At 31.8% G+C, this 26,736-nt stretch overlaps 1 protein-coding gene across 1 annotated transcript in view; it reads left to right on the top strand.

Moving 5' to 3' along the window:
• The window catches only part of LOC145284477 (uncharacterized), a 537,192-nt gene that overhangs the window by 408,088 nt on the left and 102,368 nt on the right, over positions 1 to 26,736 (top strand). The window contains exon 5 of the mRNA XM_080133338.1: positions 22,030 to 22,110. Within this exon, the coding sequence (XP_079989464.1) occupies positions 22,030 to 22,110 (81 nt within the window). The remainder of the gene's footprint in view (positions 1 to 22,029; positions 22,111 to 26,736) is intronic.

The raw sequence follows: 26,736 nt of genomic DNA, 5'->3' as shown, positions 1-26,736 counted from the left end.
TATAAAAAACTTGAAGTATAAAAACTGATTAATATGACTAAATATCACATTAAAAAAATAGAAAAAAAATTGATTTGTTATAAAACGAATGAACAGCATATAGACAAGATGTTATAATGAAGCTAAGATGAAGATTAGAAAAAACAACTGAAGATAATGTGTTTCTGAATTTTTGAGGTGAGAATTAATTATTCGTATTTGAATTCTTCAGACTACTGTCTTCATCTTGAGTGTGATTTTCATAATGTCTCGCTTAGTGTAACCTCTGACCTTCAGGTGTATCTTCTCGAACTCTGGAATCTTTTTGCAAGGTTCTGTGGCTTAGTGGCTAAAGTACTTGACAAAATTCACTTATAAGTTACACTCTTCTGGAAGTTGAAGGTTCGATCTTGAGTGTGAGCAGCATTCAAATTACAAGTCATGACTGACGGACGAGAACATGCTAATGCCCTCCCCCATGGATTAAATAAAGGGGATTGGTCAAAATTTTGTGCAGATTCTAGAGTTCGACAGAAAGATTCCTGAGTTTGACAAGATACACCTGAAGAAAGTCGCGGGTTACATCAACCAAAACGTTGTGAAAATAACATTCATATATGAGAACAGTAGCCTGAATAATCCAAATAATACCAAGTGATGGCAATAGAGCGCATACACACAACAAAAAATAGATAAATAAAAACGAAATAATAAAAAATTTGGATCTTTTTCTTCAGCTTTGAAACAAAAAAGATACATCTTTATCGCACACGTTTTGTTTTTTCTTCACTCACAACCAAAGATAGACTTTAGGAAGCAAATAAAGAGATTAGTTTACTTTTGTAATACTGGGTTCAAGTGATACCAAGTATTCAACACATATATAGTAATAAGCAGAAATAAATTGTCACAGAAATTCTTAATATAATACAAAATAATATTATATTAGCATTATTATAAGTAGTACAAACTGACTCCCCGTAAATGCCACCCATAGAATTGTTAATATAATTCACAATCCAACCATATTTTGTGCAAGTAAAAATCTGACTTGTCCACCAAGTTGCAGTCATAAATGTCCCACAATTCGTATTTTGTATTATTTGGATTAATCGAACTAATTTTCTGAATCACTGAAAGATTTCACTTTATTTTGATGTGACCATAACTACGATGAGGATCTCCATTTTTTTTTTTTTTTTTGTCAAAATTGGAAATATTTTCAAATTTTCAGCAGCTAAGGACAAATAGCTTCAGTGCCTTGTGGTTGCTTTGAGAAAGGCTAATCGAATAAACCCTGACAAAAATCTGGTTTAAGGTCTCAATAGGCTAATAGTGAAGCACTGCAACACCTTTCTGGCAACTCCTCCAGTTGTGCTGGCTCCGACCGTATTTACTTGCCTTTCTGTCAGACTTTGTCTGCCATGTTGAGAGGGAAATCCAAGTAACTGGGCAAACCCTGGTCTCCTTATCACCAACCCAGACCTGCATCTGGCGAGGCAATTCCAGCTTCAACTGTATAGTCACAGCAGATGCTGCAGTGCACCAGACTAGATGCAAAACACCAATGTCTCAAAAGACAGAAGGTTGCTGCCATCATTATCATCATCGTTCTGATCTTGAGTATTATTTGCACGTTTTAGTCGATGTAATCTACAAGATTCCTCAAGTGTATAAGCTGCCATGTTTGATATTGTAAAAGTTGAGGATTACATCAACCGAAACTCTGTGCAAATGACACTGAAAATGAGAATATTAGCCAGATTAATCCAAACAATCATTCCTCATCTCCAAACATTCAGAACTGTAATACCATGTTTTATCAAGTTTCCATGATTCTTGACATTTGAATACGATGTACAGAATTGTCAATAACTTTGATATGATCCTCACTTAGCACTTCCATGATTTTCTTCTGATGATCCTCTACAGTTCACAGATAGACTAACGATTGTTTCGATAGACATTATCTTTCAGATAATATCATAGCTAAAAATATAGGCAGTTAAAGTTCAGTGAGTGTGAAGCTCAAATCAGGATTATAACTCCAGCTGATAAGACAATGACCAAAGTGTTTCCTTATATCATTGAACAATTTTCATGCAAAATTTCATGTCATTTTGAGTACGCCACTCAATTGTTCTCCTTGATATTAATCAAGATATTAATCCTTAATATTAATCGTGATATTAATCCCATTAATAATAATTATCATCAATACTTTTACAACCTATAAATGTTTATCACTTTTACTATTAGCTGTAGAAGTAGTAGCAGTGGTAGTAATAGTATTTACCGCACTGTGACACACATAATATCTCAAGGGTACTATATCCTAAATTTGTACTTTTTAAAATAAGTTCGGAACCTATATGACCAACCAGACGAAATATACCTAATTATAATATAAATTTGTGTACATAACATCTATTTTATTTTATTTTTCAATTTAAAAAAAAAAATCGTTTTGGTTGCAAACAAAGATAAAGTTAATTTAGCCATTGGACTTCGCCGTCGTCATCATGTTTTTATATTAAACTCTCAATTTCTACACCTGCAGAGAAAATAATCAAAAATATTAATTACTTTGAATGGTGTCATAAATATTTTTGAAAATATCATTTGCAGCCTTGAGGTATTTTTTCCTGCTTTTTATAATTTTTGTTTTTTATTAATGCAAATTTAACTTTTTCTTTTTTTTAAATGGTTGTTTAAATATTTGTTTCATTTATTCAAGTTATTTGTTTTGCACTGATATTTAGCTTGGCTAATTTGTTTTTATCAAATCCAACTTAAGATTTGTGAGTGTGAATATTTTATAGTTTTATATTTTATAGTTTTTTTTTGTGTGTGAGCTAATGAACTGTAGGATAAAACAAGAAACACATTTTTAGATGTTGTTGGACTCAACTCGGTGGAGTTAAAATATAGTCGGATCTGTTGCATTTATTTGCTTGAGAAAGCTATGAACATGTAGGTCTTAGACAGAAGGGTAGATGGAGCCCACTACTATTTGTGGAAGTAGTGGACTCCTTTTTATTACTATAAGATATCGAGTTATCGAACCTGCAAATTGATGATAAATCTAGTTAAATCAATAAAGGGTTTTCTCATTGATTTTGAATAGTAATGTATAGGGTATATATATATATATATATATATATATATATATATAGAAAGAGTAAGTTAAGAAAAATAAAATTAGCACAATATTTATATTAGTTTCAAGAATTCAAACTTAAATATTTTGTGTACGATCGCTTTTAAGACGATTTGGAATATTTTTTCATCCTGTTGAAGATTTCAAAAAGTCTCTTTTTTTTCAGCACCCCTCATTAGTGTCTGACATTCTATGAGATATGTTTTCCAATTTTTTTTATTATTAATATTATTATTGAGATGATGAATTTTGATAAGCTTGCATTAAATGACCAAATAATAAGCATATCAGAGATTCTGACATTTAAATTCAACTCCTGAGCTCGTGGTAAAAATGTTTTAAACAGAAAGCAAAAGAAATAAAAAGATCGCTACTGGCACTTTAAAATTTTTTGGTCTGATTAAGCTTGTAAGTCTTGGATGACTGTTTAGTGTTTACGTTGATGTAAAATCTGGAGTTTTTTAAATTCTAACTATAGAGTTGTTGTGTGTGTGCGCGCGTGTGTGGAGGGAGGTGGACCACTAGAAAAACCCATGTAATATGAGCATATATTTTTGTGACCTATAGATTTTAGTTTTATTGATACCCCAAAAATTGTTTTTTTTTTAAATTCCTGATTCCACTTCTTATTAATCATCGCGCCACACACACACACACACACACACACACACATACACACACACACACACACAAATATAATGTATCTGTTTTCATTATTTACTTTGATAGTGGTTGATATGTAAGTAGAGCTAGGTAGTAAGTTTTGAAAATATATATGGAGATTAAACTACACAGAATTTTTTATGTTTCTTCCTGTGAAGCTTGACGAATCCACACAAGGATGAAACTTGTAAAATTCTGCGTAGCTTAATTGCCATATATATTTTCAAAACTTCATATAGTGAGAGAGAGAGAGAGTGTCAATTAAGTAAGAAAACGACAATATAAAAATATATACAAATAAATATAGATTTATTTGTTTACTCAATAAGGGTGATACTTCAATTAGGAGTGTATGATAAGAAAGAACTCTTAGTACCATGGTATTTCGAAATTATGTTACCTGGCATCTTTTCTTTTCTTCTGATGAGAAGCATTAGGCTTCGAAATACCATGGTATAAAGAGTTCTTATTTATCCTACACTCCTAACTGATGTATCATCTTTATGGAATAAATGAATAAATCTGTATATATTAGTATATATTTTTATATTGTCGTTTTCTTATTTTATTGATACTCTATATAAGCTTCAAAGCAATTTGTTGAGCTTTGCATTATCCTGATAAGTCTACTCTTAAAAAATCGATCTTATTCTTTTAACTCCCCCGTATATATACTGACAGGGAGACCCGGCGTGGCTGGGGATTAGATGGATGGTGATCAACGAATATTTCACACTCTCATATTTTTATTCTCATCAAAATCTGTGAAATCGTCCATTTTCAATTAAATCGATTAAGTACCTGCTCTAGTTGATGACCCATTGCAGTGTAGTAGGAGGAAGCTTTACATGTCTCCCAATAGTTACTTTGTTCACAATAAATTGTAGTCTACATTGCACTGTAGAGAACCTGTTGTTGATGTATAAAATTATTTTTATATATAATAGCTTGAATTAAAGTTTAAAATGCAAAAGTCAAGTATCATGGTTCACTTGTGCTCTAAATAGAAACATTTATTTTGAAAGCACCCTTGTTATATCAAAGAATCTACTGTTGATTTTATATGCATAGCTTTTCTGCATGTGCGGTAATAATGGCTTGAATTTAAGTTTAAAATGAAAAAAGTTAAGTATCATGGTTTAATTGTGCTTTAAATAGAAACCTTCATTTTTAATGCACCGCAGTCATATCAAACAACCTGCTGTTAATTTTAAATGCTGTGTCTTTCTGCTTGTATGGCAATGAAACTTCTCAAGTGCACTTGTGATGTTAGGCTGTGTAAGGTGTTAACTTTGGTCAAAATCGCCTGTTATTTCTTTCATCAGATTTTTTTTTGATCAAACATTAATTATCAAAGATATTCAGATACAAAACCTATCTAAGAACACTTTCAGATGCATAAAATATGTGTGTGAACTTTCGTAGAAATTGGCCCTGCCGTTTTGGAGTCCATAGGGAACGAACACGCACACAAAATTCCTTTTATATCATAATTGATAGAAGATAGATATGTACATATAGTGTTTTTGTATGTATGTATGTATGTATGTATGTATGTAAAGTGGTCTTTAATTACAAATACTTCTTGTTGTTGGAGCATATGAATCAATCGGTCTGATTCGTCCATAGCTGGAGGGTGTATATCTGAGTCAATTTGTTATTCATATAAATGAATATGCTGAAATTGCAGATTCAATGTCTCATTACAAAACCGTTTGATATATATTTTTGAAAGCGAAGGCATTAAAACAGCCTCTTTGAGGTTATTATTCAAAAGAAACTATTTTTCTGTTCAATGTTCAGAATGCAAGTTTCGTCATTTTATAATCTTAAAAAATATTTTTTTTAAATATTTCATCCCATTATTGTTATAGACTGAAATTTTTAAATATATGTTTTTATAAAAAAAAGGTGTAGAACTAATAACAATTTTAATATTATGTAACTCAAATGTTGGCAATAAATTTTCATGAGTTCATTAAAAAGACATTAAAATTAAAAAAGTTCTTGATTAGCCGTTCATCTTAAGTAATCCAGTTTACCAAATTTACACTTCTAACGGTTACTATGATATTGTCTTTTTTAACACTGTACACTCTTTAACCCTTATCTTCGAGTGGCCTCTGCGCCTTGATAAGTGGTGATTCCTTTGTAAAAAAAATAGTTCTAATATTGCACTATTGGTCTATAATGTTAATATTGGTTGTGTATAAAAATCATCAAAATAATTATGCATGGATATATTGGAAAGGTTTCTAAAATATTGTAAATTTTATTAAAACTCATAAAAATAATATATGTATATATTTTTATTGGAAACTTTTTGAAAATATTAAAAATTTTATTGTAAACCATATTAAAAAAATAATTAATATGCGTACATTTATATTAGAAATATTTGGAAAATGTTGAAAATTTTATTGAAAAAAATGATGTATGTGTAAATTTTTTATTGTAAATTTTTAAATATAAATTTTATAACAAAAGTTTTTATAATAACTCAAGTGTGAAACTCGAACTCTAACACTATTTCAATATCAGTAAATGAGTACGTATGCAGTTTACGGACCATTTAGGTATAATGACATTATTTAGAAAGCTATTCTTAACATGGGAAAGGAGACGAGCTTTGTTAAATATTCTGTGCTTTTACCTTACGATTTAATAAACCAAAAATACCATAAAATTAAATTTAACTAGAAAACTTCTATAAAAAAACATAACACGGTCTGTAAACTGTAGAAGTCCCAGTAATACATTTTCATAAATTCCTTAAAAAAGACGGTTTTTATTTGCATACAATTGTTCCAGCCTACCGCAATCAGTTTAACATATACAGAATGTTCAAAATTTACTGAATCTGCTAAAATGACGTTTCTGAATTTTTTAGATGAGGATTGGTCATTCATATTATTTGGATTCATCGGACTACTGTTCTCATCTTCAGTGTCATTTTTACAACGTTTCTGTCGATGTAACCTTAAACCTTCTTCAGGTGTATCTTGTTAAACTCGGACATGTTTCTGTTGAACTTGGGAATTTTGACGGAATTTCAAACAGAACTCTTTATTTACTTTACAAGGGTAGCATGCTCTCGTTCTGTCAGCCATAACTGGATAGAGGTCCTAATTCGCACTTGTATTTTTCGGTCACCCACACTGAGAATTGAACCTTTGACCATGAGGAGAATATTATTTAACTATTGATTTTTCCAAGTACTCTAACAACTGAACCATGGGTCTTTGCAGACATATGATCACGCAGTAGGTTCTGTTAAAAATTTCTATCAAAATTCCCGAGTTCGATAGAAACATTCCCGAGTTCGATAGAAACATTCCGGAGTTCAACAAGATACACCTGAAGAAGGTCGGAGCTTACATCGACCGAAGCATTTTGAAAATGACACTCAAGATGAGAACAGTAGTTCAAAGAATCTGTTGAAGTCTCAAAATTTCTTCTAAAGATACCATTAACTTTACAAAGAAAACTTTGTCAACTTAAAGGACCAAAATAATATATCCACACACTGTGCGATTAACACTATTTCAGTTGGAAATGCAAACTGTTTTAGATAAAATCGAACCTGTCAGTTGGTGCAGCCATCAAACAATGATTATCTATGTTTGTTTTTATGTGCAAGTTTTGAACTGTTTCCAAACTTTTTAGATGGGGATTGATACTTTTTATTCTTTGAATTAATTGAGCATCTGTTCTCATTTTAGGTCTTATTCTCTCAACGTTTCAGCCAATATAACATCTTTAATTCAATCCACCGTGGGAGATTGTAAGAATAGAATTATCCACTCATGACTAATGGAACAAAAGAAAACTATTCGCGTGGATTAAATCAAGGTTCTGCTTGGAATTCCATTCAGATTCCTAAGTTTGATAGAAAGATTTCTAATTTCAGCAAGATACACTGCAAGAAGGCAGGGATTACATCGGCTGAAACATTGTGAGAATACCAACCAAGTTAAGAACAATAGTGGAACGATCCTAATAATCCAAACTATTTCCTTCTGTAAGAAAATTAATTACTCTATAACTTGATCTGGTGCTACGTTTAAAATACCGTGCTTCCTGGCCTAAAAAGCACCAAACATTGATGCCTTTATTTTTCAATCAAACTAAACACCATGAATAAATATTTTAACGTTTCTGTTTAGAGCACAATTGAACCATGATACTTGACTTTTGCATTTTATACTTTAATTGAAGCCATTATTTACAGATAATTTTATAAAATCAACAGTAGATTCTCTACAGTGCAATGTAGACTAAAATGTAAAGTTTCCTTCTGGTACACGGTGGGGAGGGGGTCCCTAACTGGAACAGGCAATTAATCGATTTGACAAAAAAATGGGATTTGTTGATCCTCATTTAATCCTGAACTATGTCGGATCATCTTGCTAGTACATACATATCTTTTGTTTTTTGTCATTTTATAACAGCCGAGTTAATAAAAGAAATCTTGATTTGTGTTGATATGAAAAACTGACACATTTTTATGGTTAAACCTTATGAGCTTTCCATTGAATTTCTTTAAAGTTGAATAAATTTGATTTGAGGATTTTAAATTTAGCTCCCTTCCCTCCACTCCTTTTTGCTTTTGTTATCCTTCCTTTCGGTTGGGATTGTTTTTTAATTTGTTCAGGAGCTATGTTCATTTATTCAAGTATTTGTCTTGACGCAAATTTGATGAAAGCAAAAAGAAAGAAATCTCCTTTCCCTTTCTTCGTTTTTTCACAGATTTTAATTATAATAATTATGTGACTCGAACGCTGGAAAAGAAATCAACCAAGAATTTAGTAAAACAAAAATGTTTCCGTTGTTTCGAAGTGTTGTTCGCTTTTTAAGAATTTCTTTGAGACATGGCCTTGCATGTTTATGGGAGGCTTCGTTCGTCGATCCATCATAATTTCGCTGTTTGAAATGGTATTTTCATTAAATGTATTTTTGATTCGTCAAACGATCTCTGTAAGACTCATAGTTGTTTCTGTTACGTTTGAGTTTGAAACAGTATTTTTCGAGGTTTGTCATAATAAAATATAGCATGTGTTTCATTCTCTATTTAGTTGCCTTCACATAAGGGTAGAGTTAGACACAAGGTCGGTTTTAAATGTAGGAAAAATCAAGCTCTCAAGAAGGGGTACTCTGGATTGGAGCAAAAATAGTTTTTGCCTCCATCTAGAAGGATTTCTACTGTGAAGATACAAAAGATAAAATGTATCAGAACTGATACTACACTTTGCTTTAAAGCAAAAGAAAGAGTAGAGCAGTTTTTGATCAATTTAGTTAGCCTGCCAAACTTAAATTTAGAAATACCATTTTTGTTGATCTGTCATGCTTAGGTTGGAAATATCGATTTTGTTGGTCTGTCATGCTTAGGTTGGAAATATCGATTTTGTTGGTCTGTCATGCTTAAGTTGGAAATATCGATTTTGTTGGTCTGTCATGCTTAGGTTGGAAATAACTTTGGTTTGTCATGTGTAAGTTTGAATTTTCGTTGGTCTACCTTGTGCCAGTAAATATCATTTTCATAACTAAACGTGCAGATTGAAGGGCGTATCTTAAAAATATCAGTTCTTGTTTAATTATTTTTTAGTTATTTCTAAATAAAATTTTTTTTCCAACCTTTTTTATTTTGCTATTTGTTTCAAACATTTGACTTCAATATTTGCCCGAACCGAGTTAAGCCGCCATCTGCAAATCCCTTAACAATGTAAAGCTGTTCAAGCTGAACAATTCTTTTTCTTGCAAAAAAAAAAATAGCAGGAATTTAGCCAAAAGATATTCCAATGATTCGGCTTTCTATTATTTGTTGATATGCAAGTTTTTGTACTTTTTAAAAAAAATACTTTTTTCCTTTTTTTATAATATTTTTTTTTTCTAAAATATTCATTCAACTCCATCATTGTTATTCATTTTCTAAAGTTTTTCTTTTTCTGCCAACACTCCCACTCATTTTCTGACTTTATGGTAGAATTAATATCTTTCAAATTACTTTTAAATTCGCTCATACAATTTTGTAGAATTTTTTTTTTTAAATTGTTTTTATTTTTTTAAATTATTATTTCATTTCCTCTGTATTTAATTATTTTTAAGATTACCTGTTTCATATTTTTACCTCTTTTTTTTACCATCATCGTAATATTCGTGGATGATAACATTTTCTTCTTTCTCAAAACTTTCATTTCTACTTTTACTCATTGTAATAATCGTAATAACACACACACACACAAAAGCATCTATAGTAATATAAACATACAATGATAGTGTCACATAATGTTAATAACAATATTAATCTTCTGAAACTTCCTTTTTTTTTTTTTCATCAAATCTTTTTTGGAGTACATATATTAGATCCATTGCTCTTTCTGCTTCTTATAAAGTAGATTCTCTATATCGTTCTAAACACTTTTTCAAACCTGAGGTTATTCCCTATCCTACAAATCTACAATCAGACCATGTATGGAGTATTGTTATCATATTTGGGCTGCTGAATCTCTGCCTCATTTCAGAGTTCTTGAGGTGCAGAAACATATCTGCAATCTGATTGGCTCCACTCTATCTTCTTTTCTGCAACTTCTTTCTCACAGACGTGATGTTCCTAGTCTCAGTATTTTCTATAAATACGATTATGGTATGTGTTCTTCAGAATTGTCTGATCTATTCCCTGCTTCTTTTGTTCAGGCTCATTTGACTTGCTGGTCTCCATTGATTCACTGTTTTTATACTTCATTGTAATGCAGATTCCTATTCCAGTAGTTTATTTCCAAGAACTGCAGGCTTGTGGAACTCTCTTCCTATTGACGGTTTTTCTCCGACCTATAACCGTGTTTTTTTCAAAATTAAGGTCAATAGGAATCTCCTGTCTTTACGATAATCATATTTCATTCTTGTTAGCTTTATGCATTGTCTGGAGCGATTTTCATTAAAAAATATGTAAATAAAATTGTGTTCATTGTTCATGTGTGTTCTTCTCGTCTCTTCGTGACTTACTCATTATTTTACTATATTTACTATATAGTTGTAGAATATTCGCTTCTCTTATTTTGTTCTCGCATTCCAAAAGCGATGTTTCTGACAAAGGAGGAAGAATTGCTTTTTTCTGAGTTGAAATCTATTCATCTATCACATCGTTGTTTATTTTTTGTCCTTGAAGTAGTCATTTTTTTTTTTTAGCTTCTTACACCAAGTAGCTTCATGTTTTGTCGAGCGATTTCCATAATAAAACTTGATGATTTATTGAAATAAAAAAATGACATATCATAAACTACTAAAACCAACTTTTAAAACTCGAATAGAAAATGATTCTTAAATTAAATACACCAGAATGCATTTCTGTTTATTCATAAATATGTCAGCCATTGTAGCGTTTAATAGAAAGAAAATAAGAAAGCACGAATTTGTGATCCTTGGAAATTTTAAAGAAATTCAGTAGCCTTTAAACAGCTGAATAGAAAGTGGTTTCTGGCTTCTAAATTAAGAGTGCCAGATTTGATGCTATTATATCCAAAACATTTTGAACTCAACCTAGACGATGCCATAATCCGTGTCTCTCCCATACATTATTTTAATGATAATTGTATAATCATAACAAAACGAAATTCTATGCAAGTGCAACACTAGGTTTTTCGACCAATGATAATCCAGCACTTTTTTTTAGCCCGACAAAAATTATAAAAGAGAGCCTAATTACCCCATTGCCACCATACTAGTTTGTTGAGCAGCTAACAGATGACTCTGTCTAGCATGCCTCTAATTTATTTACTCTGTACCTGCTGGTGATAGTTTCCCTTTATTTTATGATTCTTTTACTTAAATCTAACCCTAGTTATAACTTCACAGGCAAATTCAAGTGCCAGTCATGGTGAACATGTTATATTCCTTTCAAAGTTATATTATTAAAATTTTCTAGCAATTCTTTATACTAGCAGACCCTGTGAAAATTCCACAATATATATTGATGTTCGCATTCTGTAGGTGTTCAGTGTGAATAGAGACGCTCTGATATTATTGTAGCTCTTTTGTTAAAACTGCAAAGGTATTTATCTAAGCAAGCAGGGACGCCCAGGTTGTAAAGTACGCTTAAATATGATATTTTAATTCTTGCAGATTTCATATATATTATTATAGAGTTAATGTTCTATCGATTTTTATATATTATAAAGTTGCAAGTCCCCCCCCCCAAAAATATATATCCATATCACTTGGGTGCATCAGCTTTAATTGAAAACTAAACAAAAACTTATATATATATATATAACTTGAGTGTCATTAGCTATAATTGAAACCGAAACCAAAACTTATGAAGAATTATTGATATAACTATTTCATGAGATGGAAGTGCATAACAATTAAACGACCCGGATATAAGCATGACGCAGAAAATAACACACATGCTATTGTATTAATACATAGATTTCTGAATTTTTTAGATGAGGCTTAATTATTTATATAATGTGGATTATTCAGACTACTGTTCTCATATTGAGTGTTATATGTGCAACATTTCTATCAATGTAACCTCCAAACTTCTTCGGGTGCATCGTATCAAACTCGGGAATCTTTTTGTCGTACCCGAGAATCTGCACGGAATTTCGAGTAGATCCCTTTATTTATCTCATGGGATTAGCATGCTCTTGTTCCATCAGAAATGACTGGGTAGAAGTCCTAAGTAATTTGTAATCATATTTTTAATGACACCTGCACAGGATTAAACCTTCAACTTCTAGAAGAGTGTAACTTTATAATCGAATTTACCACGTATTTTATCCATTATGCCATAAATCCTTGTGGAGTTTCGATAGCAAGATTTTCAAGTTCGATAAGGTACATCTAAAGGAAGTCAGCTTACATCGACCGAAGTACAATAAAACTTAGATAAGAACAGTAGTCTGTATAGTCCAAACAATTATGAACAATTCTTTATGCAGTAGAACCTCAGAATACGGCATTAAAAATTAGTAACAAAATACACTACAGTATATAATACACATGTATATAATCAAATAACATTAATAATACCGTAACCAGGGACTGGAAAAACATCGTAACCTGAAAAAAAGTTCCCTCGGGTCACTGTATCTCGGACTTCTACTGTAATTTAGAAACATAGTAGGTATATGATTAGTGAGTTGTTAATGTTGATGATTTAAGATAAAATCTGACGGTCCATCAAAATGGCTACTTTGGCAAAGCTCTGGAACCAAGAATGCTGGAAAATCACTGTTGCACATGTATTCACAATAATAATGATCACTGTTGTAATTAAACATTTCTTCTCTATGTGTGTTTGTCACTTAAAGCTCTAAAACTATTAGATAGAACTGCAGTAAATTTATGAAGGACGCTTGGGATGCTAGATGTGTTATAGACATTAAACATAATGATACAACTAATGCTGAGGCTACAAAATTATTGGTTTGAATTACACCACATTTGATATGAAGCAACCTTAGCATGATGCTGCTATTAATAATTTTGTAAAAATAAACGCATTTAGGCTCCAAAACTATTAAGTAGAATTGCATTAGATTTGGCATGAAATAACATTGGCGTTGGTAAATGTAGCATAGGGATAAGGGATTTTCGTTATTGATGTTGTAAAATAAAAGGTTAGAATGTATCAAGGCAAAAGATGTTTTTAACATAAAAATATTTGTTAGAAATGAAAAGGAATGTTAGGAGTTGATTACGTCATTAGAAGAGAGATGTTTTGTATACGTAGGATTTAGTCAGTTTGTAGTTAGAGCTTGAAAAAGACAGACCGAGTCAAGCTGACCAGTCGTAATGGCTCAAAGCACCTAGCCAAGACTGAGAGGTCCAATGCCCATCAAATATAAGGAACATAGGACCAGTGAGCAGCTTTCCAATTGAGAAACATCTGTAATAAAGTTGCTGAAAAGATAATCCGGGATTTGTTGATTTATTGAGATGATCTTCTTTGCAGCTTTTCGTCAAACAAGACCAAAGGTATGTGTCTCTGATTGGTCTGATGTAAATCCCTAGAGAACTGTTATCCATCACTTTTTGTTGTAGATATTATATGTCCGTTGAACTGGATCTGTGAATATATCGACATGTACAAACACTAGAACACTAGACAATCAATAGACATACTCATAAATACATACACGTTATATACATTCAATAAACACATAAACGTGTGTGTGTATATATATATATATATATATATATATATATATATATATATATATATATTTCAATTTGTCTTTACATAAGCAGTAATTTGTTGCTGCACAGTCATGAGCATGTTTCGGTCTTATTTATGAAAGCGGAATCCCGCTTTCGCAAATAATCGTTTGTTGCCTGAAGAGGCCTCTTGTTACTAAATAATAGAAAACCGAAACATACTCATGACTGTGTAGCAACAAATTACTGCTTATGTAAAGACAAATTGAAAATGTAACTTGCTCTACTTCCGTATTGAGCACTCTTGTATTAACCTCGTTATATTTCATTGGTTACCCTACTTTTGAAAAATAGCGACCTCAAATTATATATATATATTAAGAGAGAGATAATTAAACGTTAAAAAACGACATTATTTTTGCACCAACCGAATATAACTCTACAAGAATGTTCACTCATGGATTAGTAACCAATCAGAGCCCAAGGCCTAGATCTGACCATTTTAATACATCCTATCCTGTTTATATATCATCTCTCTTGGCTTCTGATCTCTATCTATTTAGTTCAAGCTCAACTGGTAAGGCGACTTAGCACTGGCTACTAAAGTCAATATTGATAATTATTAAAGTAGAGAGAATCGAAAACTGTTGAACAGAACTGCACCAAAGTTATCATGAAACACTTGTGGGTTACCAGATGGGGCATAGAGAATTCTAGATTATAATACCACCACCATCACTACTCCTCCCACCGTTAACAATAACTAGCTTAAAATCGATCTCTGAATGGCATACTAAGCTAGTAAAACTATCACCAATCGTAATATGATGCTAATGAAATGAATGGCAATAGTAATTAAATAGTAATGATATCCTGTGGATATGCGAGCATGAATTGGTCGATTTCCAAATCTGGTGGAATTAAAAAGAAAATGAAGGCCTTGCTACATATTTTATGAATGGATAGGAGAAATGATGACAAGCATCACCATAGTGACCACCATAGTTATCTTCTTCCTCCTCCTCATACTATCACATTTTCTCTCTCTCTCTCTCAACTGTTTCTTGCTGTCAACATCTTCCTCTTTCTCTTACATTTCTATCACTCTTTTGCTGATAAATTTCTCTCTCTAATGATTTTCACTTTTTTTGCTGATGTTTCCCACTTTCTTGCACCTCTTTATCTTGTCAATTTAAAAAAAAAAATTATTTTTTTCTGTCTCTGTCTGTCTGTCTGTCTGTCTGTCTGTCTGTCTCTCTCTCTCTCTCTCTCTCTCTCGTTAAGTTTTCCCTTGTTCGCTATCTATTTCTTTTTTATCATTTCACTTTCGTTTCAACGGGCAACTCTGTCACATTGGGTGTTAGATCAGGCTGTCTGAAGATACTGCTATCCTGACCGAAAATGCACCAAACATTGATTTTATTGCTTTTGTTTTCTTACCTTTCTCTTCCCAAAACTCAATCATGTTTTGCAAATTGAAAAACAAAACAACTAAACCAAACATCATGAATAAATAAATATTTGAATAAAAAACTTGAAGCAGATAATCTTTTTCTAAAATTACTGAATTCGGCATTAAATAACTCCAAAAAAGTTGATACGCTGTAAAGCAGTAAACAACCACACTATTTCTTTTTTGATCTCTCTCCTTTTCTCTACCCCTCCCCCCTTTTTTTTAATGTTTTACTTCTTTTTTTACTTTCTACTTTTAGTTGAGTGTCTCTCACACACTTTCTCTATTCTTATTTTAGTCTTTCTCTCTCAAGATTTCTTCAATTTATCTCTTCTTCTTCTTCTTCTTCTTCTTCTTCTTCCGAGATTTTTTTTCATTCTCATTCTAATGATTAGTCCTGATTTTCCACACGTTAAAAACCGCCATCGTGTCTAACACTTTCATGAGGATACAAATAAATAAAACACTTCCATATGATTTCGATTCCATCATCATCATTACTGCATTTGTCTTTCCATAGTTTAGTATTCTATGAATATTTTTATCAAAACTATGTTTTTTCAACATGATCATCATTGTTGTTTGTTCTCTCTTAAAACATCATTATTCACGTTTGTTATTTCCTTTTATCCTCTTTTTATTATACTCTAGTATTTCTATCAATTATTATTTATTTACTCAGAATTTTTCACACAAGTTATTCAACTGATCACTAAGTTATTCAACTGATCACTAAGTTATTCAACTGATCACTAAGTTATTCAACTGATCACTAAGTTGGGTTCTCTGCAAACTGGGGGACAACAAGTCTCCCCAGTTTTCCATCAGTTTCCACTTCTCATAACTCTTACAGATCACTTTGCGTTATCACAATAGCTGTTTACCATTGATTTCTCGTTGATAACTACTGTTAGTCTTCTCTGAAATTTGAGTTGCAATAATCCTCTCCAAGATTCCGGTACTTTCCACACGCTTCCAGTGGTGATCTGGTTAGTACCCTTCTTCTTTACTTGATCTTTTCATTCTTGACTCTCCATGTGTGATAACAGCTGTTGATGCTGGAGGTTTCACTTTCATTAGACTCGTGTAATGTTCTTTCTATGTAATGAGTTTTATTTTTATTCCTACTTATCGTTGTTCCACATTCACTGGTTTGCTTGGTTGGTTTCTACGCTCAAGGATTTCTTTAATATTTGGTCTGCTTTCGTCAGTGCCATGATTGTATATTGTCCATCCCTCCTTAGATTCCAATTTCTCCTTGTCTGTTTTTTTGTTTTTTTTTAAAAGTTTTTTGAAAATGTTCCTAGTACTTCTACAATTATTGGAACAAATGTCATTTTCTTAATATTCGATATTCCCTTCAGTTCTCTGGCAATTTTCATGCATTTGCAATATTTTTGATATATTAAGAGGGTAAGATCCCTTAAAGTTGGAAGGTTTTACTTACAGACACGGGCGACAGGAACTGACGAATCAAATAGAGCCGTGTTCTACTAGCAACCAATCAAAAACCAGAATTGCTCCATAAAACTATTGAATAGCATTGCAGCACATAATTTTTCTGTGTCCACACGAGAAAGATTTTTTGCTCTTCGCCTGCAAAATTATAAAGTCCGAAGCTTGTACGGAATAGCTACCTACCAAAAACTGTTCATCTCCAGGATATGTACGGAATAACTACCCATCGAAAACTCTTGTGAAATTAAACGTGGTTTTCAATTCAAAATATACTTTCTGGGTTTTTACTCTGTGCGTTGCTGTGACAGCAAAGTCTAGTATTTTGCAAGTTTTTCCTTTTTGTTGACTTATCGTCATGTTTAGTTGTCTCTCTTGGATGAATTTGTATTTCCATGTCTCTTGATTTTTTTTTTGCCTTTCATCTGCCAGCATTCCTGTTTATGTTTATGCCGTTTGTGTGGATATTCGAAGTGCATTTGTTTGCAAGTAACCAATGGATCACTTTTCCAACGCAAATCTGTTTTCATATTCTTTTTAGACTAATCTGCTGCATTCACTTATGCTCTGGTTTTCATCTCTTCGTTCACATAGTCCACATTTATTGGTTTCCTAGGTGTTGTCTATCTTGGTTTTTATAGAGTTCATTCAGAGCGCTTTTTTATGCTGACGTCAATATGGATTCCATTTCTCTGTTCAAGTATCCTTTTTGCAACCATGTCTGTATTTTTGTGAGTCTCTTCCTTGGTCAGTCTTATAAAGCCTCCTTTCTTATTTGTCTCGTCTGTTTGTTTTTCGTTTTATTGCTTGTTGTATTGTTCATTTGGGCTGTCTTTTTTTCTTTTTTTTTTCTTTTTTGCAACAATAATTAGATTTTCTGTACTTTATTATTAGTCGTATTAGTTATACTCATTAGGAGTTCTCACACGGGTTATCATTATAAATTAGTCATTGACAACAGCTAGTGGTGTTTCTGGGTGACAACAAGTCTTTCCAGATTTCCAATACTCTCCACTGCTTTCGATAACCTTTGCAAATGAATTTTCGTTATGACAACAGCCGATTATCATTGACTTCTTGCTGGCAATAACCATTGGTCTTCAATGGAATTTAAAATGCAACAAACCTCTCCAATGTCAGTCTTCAGGATTATACAGGGGAGGTCTGATTAGTACTATTTTTTTCTTTTTGGCCTTTCCATCCTCTTTGACGCTTCTTGACTATTTGGTATCATGTCAGTCAATGCTGACAGCTACATTTGAGGGGGTAGTTTTTTTGTGGAGGGGAGTGATTATTATCATCATTATCATTATTATTATTATCATCATCATCATTATTTATATATTCTATCAAGATTGTCACATCCATATGCTTTGTTTTTAATAATCATTCTTTTTATTTGTTGTATACCTTTTTCCTGTTATGTTATTTCCATAATTTATTATTATCGTAATTATCATTCTTTCATTATTAAAATTAACATTTCCTATTATAAGCATCATTATTTTTCAACTGTACATTTTTAAATCGGCATCGTTGTCCTTTGTTTGTTTTGAAATTCTTTTCCATCATCACCATCATCCTCATCATCACCATCATTCTAACTCCTACTCCCCCTCCTTCACCCTTCTTGTTCTTCCTGTACAAAATGCCATTTAATTAATACCGTTTCTTTCATCTTGTCCGTTGCCCTCGAGCTGATGCAATGCAATCCAAATTTTTATGATAAAATGTCTGGAAAAAACTCTTTCTTTTAAGAAAAAAATTGTTTTAATTTTTTTACTGTTTTTTTTTTTTTTTTTTCATAAAAATTAATTTTCCTTTTTCCAATTTGTTGTTTTTCTTTTCCTTTCAATGTCGTTTTTAATTGTACCCAACCTCTTGCTCCTTCTCTCCCGTTCGGCAATTCTCACATTTATTATAATCAACCTTTAAATTTTTCATTTTTTTTTTGTATTTTACATTTTGTCTTTGTGTTTTTATTGTTGTTGTTTTCCCCTATCCCTCACCAAACATCGACATTTTAGAATTTTCAAAAAAGAATAAAATTTTCTTATAACTTAATTTTTTTTGTTTTTATCTTCATCTCTCTCTCTCTCTCTCTTTCTCTCTCTCTCTCTTTCTCTCTCTCTCTGTTTTTATTTCTTTCCTTTTCCCACTTTTCCTATTTCTCATTCCTTTTCATTTTCCCTATGCTCTATTGTTTTTTTTTTGCTCTCTTGTAATTTTTTCTTTTCCCTTTCACACTCTTTTTTCTCTTTCTTTATTCAATTTTGTTCTCTTTCTTTTCCTTTTTTTTCTCGTTTTTATTTCAAAATCTCTCTCTTTCTTGTATCCTTCTTTCTCGTACTCTGTTGTAGTTTCAATGTTCAGTTAATCATTACTCCTCTCTTTTCCATCTCTCTACCTCTCTCTCAACCTTTCTCTCTCACATCTATCTTTATCCAATTTTCCTTTTCTCTTTTGCTCTTTCCACACACCTTCCCTTTCTTGTTCTTCTTCAGTGGCCATTTTTTGCCATGATTCTGTTGTTAAATTTATTTCTGTGAATTCTTCAAGTCATAAAATTGGTTGACGGAATTGAAAGCAATTATTCCGACATCTGCAAGCAGCAAATTGAACTGAAGTTCAAATTTCATATTGTTTTCAATATTCATCCACGCACTCGCCCCCACTTTTTTGTTTTCCTCCTCCTCTTCTCCTCCTCTCTTTGCTTTCTTTGAATTATTCTATCTATTTACTCTTCTCTATATTATCTCACTTCCTCCCTCTCTTTTAAAGATCCCTCTTTCTTTTTATCTAAAGTACAGGCAGTACTATCTAATATTAGTCGACATTTAAATTCAAAGAATCATTTTTTTTTTTTTACGATTTAAATGTCCAAAATAAAAAATATGAAAATTAAAAATAATTTTTATTATTCAAACTACTGTTCTCAATTTCGTAATTTTCACGTTTCCATCAACGTAACTTCTTTCTTGTGCTTTTTTTTTTTTCAAATTTGGAAATCTTTACTTCGAACTAAAGAACCTATAAGGAATTTCAACCTGAACCATTTACTTAATACATACCTGTACATTGTTCTCATTCTATCGGCCATCACCGAGTAAATGTGTTATTTATTATTCTTAGTTTTTACTGCATTAAGTAAAAATTGACTCTTCAACCTATAGAATACTGTCACTTCTGTTATTAATCATTGTAGCATTGATCTAATAATATTTTTTGTAATGTATTTAATGATATATAGTGATATGAATTTCATCTATGCAAGCATTTTGGCTACATATGTACAGACATGTTTCGACTATAGCCTTTTTCAACACATTCAAGGCAAACGCTTCATTAAATGTTTTGCTTTTACTACTGTTAGATTGCATATATGTAGCCAAAGTGTTTGCATAAATAAAATTTATACTAAAATATATTCATTTATTTGCGGAATGTTATCCTCATCCTCATCGTTGTTATTTCAGGACGTTTCGGCCAACTATTCCTCTGGCCTTCTTCAGGTGGTTAACCACGATGAGATAGGAAAGCTGAGTCAACCACCTGACAAAGGCCAGAGTTGGTCGAAACGTTGTGAAACAGCAACTGTGAGAAATAAATAAATATACAAATCACTTATCTCAAAGGTACAGTAATAAAATAATAAAAAACATATACTTGTAATTGAGCACTTCGATAAACATAGAATTAAATAGTGAACTGTTATGAACAAAAAACTTACACGGATTACACACACACTCATCTCTATATATAAAGTAGTAACGTTCGTGTCTGTGTGTACAACTCTTTTATAATCCACACCACTGGATTGACCATGACCAAACCTGGCATGCTGATGGTCCCCCACCTAAAGATGGTGCACACCATTTTCCGATGTAATGGTCAACGGTCAAAATCATAGCCTAAGTATATTTACTCTCCATTAGACTGATCAGACCTGGCATCATGATGGTCGAGCTAGGGATGGTACGCACCATTTTTCAAGGTCAAGGTCAATGGTTAAGGTCATATTTGGTGTGATTCTTACAACAACCATTTACTGCAAAGGTGCCCGAGCGTACAGTAAAGTTCTGTGCGAAGCACGAGTATCTTTGCTCGTATATATATATATATATATATATATATAATATTATAAGGTGATATATATTGTTTAAAGGATTCATTGTAATACGGGTAAATGAAATCAGTTGCTATTGAACCCAAAATTGTTCAGAAATTTTGCAATAGTTTATAAATGACTATATTTAATCTGATTGCATTCAATTCTATAGGACATTTATATGATGAAACAAAATAGCACACTTTTGCCAAAGATACATATTATCTATTGCATCAACACGTGTGGATTAGCAAGTTATATATTAACTTGTAAATTATAATGAAGCACTTGCTAAAAGCATATTTAGGACTGATTTTTTTTAATTAAGTAAGATTTTCCGTTTTTCTAAATGGTTTGACATCTGGTACTGGTTAGGCTTAATGTTACTTTGACGATCTAATGTTGTTTTACAGCATATCAATTTTTTTTTTTGGGGGGGGGGTAATTCATGCCGAATTCAGTCATTTTCGAAAAAAATTCCCTTCAAGTATTTTATATCTTGAAATATTTATTTATGGCGTTTATTTCATTGTTTTGTAGAGGGAAATTGTTGTTTTTGTGTGCCGGCTTTGTAGAACATGAAAATTTTGCCAAGGGAAAGGAAAAATAACAATATCAGTGTTTGGTGGATTTGAGGCCAGGAAGCCTGATCTAGTAGCACTAGAGATGATCTAATAAGAACCGGTGTGTCAACAACTCGGTTTTCTTATATGTTTATAGATGCCATGTGCCTTGATATTTAACCTATGCCACCCAAAAACGTTCCTTTTCGTTTGTTTATTCTGTGGGGTCCTTGTAACCTAATTGATCCAATCTGAATTCCAATTTTCTGCTGTTTCAATTATCTAAGGGAAATGAGAATCTATTGCAGTTAAAGAAAGTTACCAATCATAAACATGAATATATATTTTCTTGATGATGAGTAAGTTCAGTTAAAAAAACAATGTCAGATGAAAGGTTTTATAAAATTTAATTAAAATTGATTTGATTCAATATGTTTTGTGTAAGCTGAATTAGTTTTCAATTTTTGTGTGTGTGTGCTTTTCTTCTTAGGTACATTCGAGCACAGAAGTGTAATGAAAGGTTATCAGGTGCAGGAGATAGCAGTTTGAAAAAAACCAACAAAGATTTATGGTAAGTGAATTAAATAATTTTTCCTCTAAATGCACGTAAGTATGCATGTACATGTGTATACTTATTTAGTTCAATTGACACTGTACGTTAGTTTGATCGTCTATCGATCCCTCCGTTTCACATAAAATCTGAAAATTCAGCAAGTAAGGCTACAGATACCGAATGTAATGGAGAGATCATCATAATGTGGAACTATCAAAATATTATATGAATTACAGTAGATATATTTACCCTTGTAGGCTGAGTTTCCAGGTTTCTGTGAAATAGTAGGTATCGATAGATCACATTAATGTATAGTCATTTGAAATTTTTAAATATATTCTTGCATATGTAATTGAGCATTCTGTTAATTACTTCTCTACAACGAAATTACACTGTTTATTTGTGTGTGTATGCATATATATATATATATATATATATATATATATATATATATATATATATATGTTTATGGGAAAAATGTGCTGATCCAATTATTTCACTCTTTATTCATACCGATCTTTTTATTTATGAAGCTCTATGCATGTTAAATGTAGCGGCAGAGCATGCATATATATATATATATATATATATATATATATATATATATATATACGAATACATACAGTAGAACCCTGGGATAGGGTTTTTTCAGGTTACAATGTGGAATATGAGATTTTTCTGGCGCCAGGTTACTGTATTTGCCCCGCTTTATGGTGCTATTTATAATGTTATTTGATTATATACATGTGTATTATATACTGTACTGGCCCTGTCGATGGGGCATTAGAATATGCCGATTGCCCCCCTGCAGAGGGTAAAAGTCCCTCAATGGGGTTCCTGGATATGACCTTAAACTATATCCAGTGGTGAGGCCTCAGCTTGTGGGCTTTGGGGAGTGTGGAGCCACCCTTTAATTACCATTGCTCCCAGGTCCACTCTGACCCGGAGTGGTAGTACCTGTTAGGGTCCCAACTATGGGTTAAATAGAAACCGACATGAAAACAACAAATATATTCTATTAAAAAAAATTTTCTTTAAAATCTTTGGATTCGGCATTAAATAACCCGAAAAGGGTTGATATGCCGTAAAACAAAAACAACCAACCAACTAATATATACTGTACTGTATTTTGTTACTAATTTTTAATATGTACTGTGTAAAATTTTGCTTAGGCCCCGCCATACGTTGATTTCACCTTACGATCCCAACCCTGGAATGGATTAATGCCGAATCCCGAGGTTTTACTATATATATATATGAAAATTTGGAATTCAATTTTGTAAATAAATAAAAAAAATGACGGCAATTTTATTATTCAACAAGGAATACAAAAATGGCGCATCTCATCAAATGTTTTTAACAAAATAATGTTTATATGCAGTCACGAATGTTGCTACTTAGCAGCTGGATTGAAAACTAAAAAAGCTGACATGAAAAGTTTAAAAGAAGTCAAGATTAAAAAGGATATTCCATGGTGAAGTTAGGTTCAATGAAGAAAAATAGGGGCACAGTCGTAAAATCCAAGGTTATGAACAATGGTATAATCCAAATGGAGAGTTTTTTTAATGTTCATATGTATGCATATGATGTAGTTCATAAAACGTGATGAGGTAAAATCCATTGTAATATATATTAAGCATCAAACATCTTGAGTGAACACAAAACAAAATAAAAAATCATGAAAAAATATATGAAAAAGAATATGAAAACTTGTCACTATGTTCCACATGTGTTTATTTATGAAAATCGGGCTTTTTATATTTTCTGACATTAATAATCTATAATCTCTTATGTTTCTGCATCTCTCCTGAAATTTTACCCAGTCTAAAAAGCTTAATACACTATCTTAGTCGTTAATTTTTCCTTTCAGTTTTGTCTGTTCGACACTCATTTATTTCTGTCTGTCTCCTATTAAAATCTTTATTAGATATGCATATATCATCATTGTTGCCGCAGGTTAGTATATATTATATATTAAGTTATGAAAATATATTTATGCCAATTTAAATACACAGAGGCTTCCGGTGTTTTATCTCCATAAGCAATCGTCAGGCTAAAATACGCTTCGCTACGAGGCTGAAATGTGAAACCTCTGCTTAGCTGAATTGCCATAAGTATATTTTTATAGTTTACTACCTAGGTCTAACTAATTTTGTCTTACAACATTTTTGTTTTCTACATATCTTTCCGTACATTCTAAAAATATAAATTTATTTGACATAAAAAATATCAGAATAATTTATGAAAAGGTTTCATCAGTGCACATTGGCCACAATCAGGTTGAAGAAAATCAAAATGTAACCGTATTCATTGAATTTAGATACCTCTTTTGTTTCTGTTGATTCACTCAGATCAAAGGGAGATCATTACATTAACCCTATTTGTTAAAATTTCAAAAACTATTATAAACTTATAAAGGTAATGATGAACAATAAACACTCACTGATTAAGAAATTTCAGTTGTTGTCTTCACTGTTTTAGAAAAAAGGGAAAATACTTTGTATTTAACAGAAAAGAAACCCATTCAATAAACGACTCTCATATTTTAATTATCCTATTCAATTACGAAATTGTTTTTAATAATTGCAATCCACAGTACCATCAACATGACACGAAAGAAGAGAAAACAAATACTTTCTTGATTTCCTAACAAAGAATCTTTTTTCCTGCTTGAAAATCTGAATTGAATTGAATTTTAATAAATAGATATGTTTGATTAAAATAAATCGTGCACATGTCTGATCTTTACAACGGTTAAATTTGAAAAAAAAAATTTTCTTTTCACAAAGACAAATAAAAGAAATGAGAAAGAAAACATCTCAAACCGGAAAGTATGAAAAACAAAGAAAATAAAAAGGTATAAATTGGTGGTATATAGGACAGAAAAAAAAAAACTGTCTCATTATAGAAATAGAGTGAGGGTTTACCTAAGACTTTAATTGCTTTCTCAATTCTTCTAAATACTTAAAATGCATTTGTCAGTTTCTTTTTTTTTCTTTTTAATCATTAACTTTTTATGTGATGTGACGGCCATTTTTTAACCCCCCAAAATGCATATTATTCTTTATTATAGAATAGAGGATATTTAAAATATCTCGAAGGATGGACAAACCATAAAATATACTAATTAATTTTTTTTTTTTTGAATCATTAACTTTTAATGTGATGTGACGGCCATTTTTTAAACCCCCAAAATGCATATTACGCTTTATTATAGAATAGAGGATATTTAAAATAACTCGAAGGATGGACAAACCATAAAATATACAAATTAATTTTTTTTTTTTTTTTTAACTTAGTCTCAAACGAGACACGTTGCTATTGAGACGTAAGGTCAATAAGTACAGTGTATAGGCATTCGATTTTAATACGTAGATGCAATTACACCTGAAAATGTACAACAAGGCTACATTGTTTGTGCATGTGTGCATTCACATATGCGGATCTCCCGTCGCTGAACTGATAAGATTTCTGTTGTTTGCTTTTGTATTCTTTTCTGAAAAGAATCCACTGCGCATTGAACTTGAAGCCGGCATTGTTGAAGCCGTATTGAATTACAATAATTCCATATCCAGATTTGGTCAAGAGTAGTCGGATGGAATTATTCCGGCCATCTCTCTACTTAGTCCATTTGTTGGACTAAAGTTATAAACCAACAAAACTCTCTCACCTGTAAAATCCAAAACCTTTGTTGCTGATGCAGAACAAATGCACAACATATCTAGACATGGAAACCAATATGCATGTATACGTGTGTGTGTGTATGTATATATATATATATATATGTAATGTGTGTGTGTGTGTGTCTGTATATGTGTATAATAGTGTTATAGCTTGGTTTCCTAGGTGTAGATCCACTGAAATCCGTGTGTTAATTAAAGAGTGCTCAATGGAGGACAGAGCAGGTATATAGTATGTTTATTATACATGTTTCAGTGGAATCTCAATTTAGAGAGACCAACCTCTCAGACTGAAAAAGAGAGGAGTGTTGCTTCTGTTGATTCTATGCGTTTAAAAACTAAAATGTATTTATTTACAATTTTTTTTGCTTTTCCTTTTCATACTCAATCGATTTTTTTTTTTCTGAAATATTTTTTTTTATTCAAATCAGAAGAAATTAAATCAAATTGCGTTTTTTTAACAACTTGATGCAACGATCCACAAGAAAAACTGACGAATCAGAATCAAATATTGATTTTGTAGAAAGTAAGCTATGGTAATTAAACATTAAAGAGACTTTATTTATTGACCCCCCCATCCCCCTGTCCGACAAAGGATGGATTGGACCTAGTAATTCACTCACATTCGTCTATTCGCTTGTTTGCACTTTTCTCAATAACCTTGCCTTGGATTTTTTGGAAATTTTGCACAAACATTAGTGGTGGAAAAAGTAAATTTTTGCCAGAACGGATTTTCCGGCATAATTCTGGTTGCTCCTCTAAGGGCATTGTAAGGGTAAAATTGCACCTAAATCATTTGTCCATTGGTTTGTTCTGCACTTTTCTGAAAAACCACGTTTTGAATTTTAAAAAATTTTTTGCACAAACCTTAGTCATGGTGAAAGTAAATTTTTCATTTTATTGCATGCTGGGCTTGTTTACTTATTTTTTTTTAAGGATATCACCAATTATCAAGGCTAGAAGG

The sequence above is a fragment of the Euprymna scolopes genome, chromosome 9 (assembly GCF_053919585.1).
Source record: "Euprymna scolopes isolate OS-2025 chromosome 9, ASM5391958v1, whole genome shotgun sequence".
In the NCBI taxonomy this organism is placed as follows: Eukaryota; Metazoa; Mollusca; class Cephalopoda; order Sepiida; family Sepiolidae; genus Euprymna; species Euprymna scolopes.
This window is presented reverse-complemented; position numbering and strand designations above follow the sequence as displayed.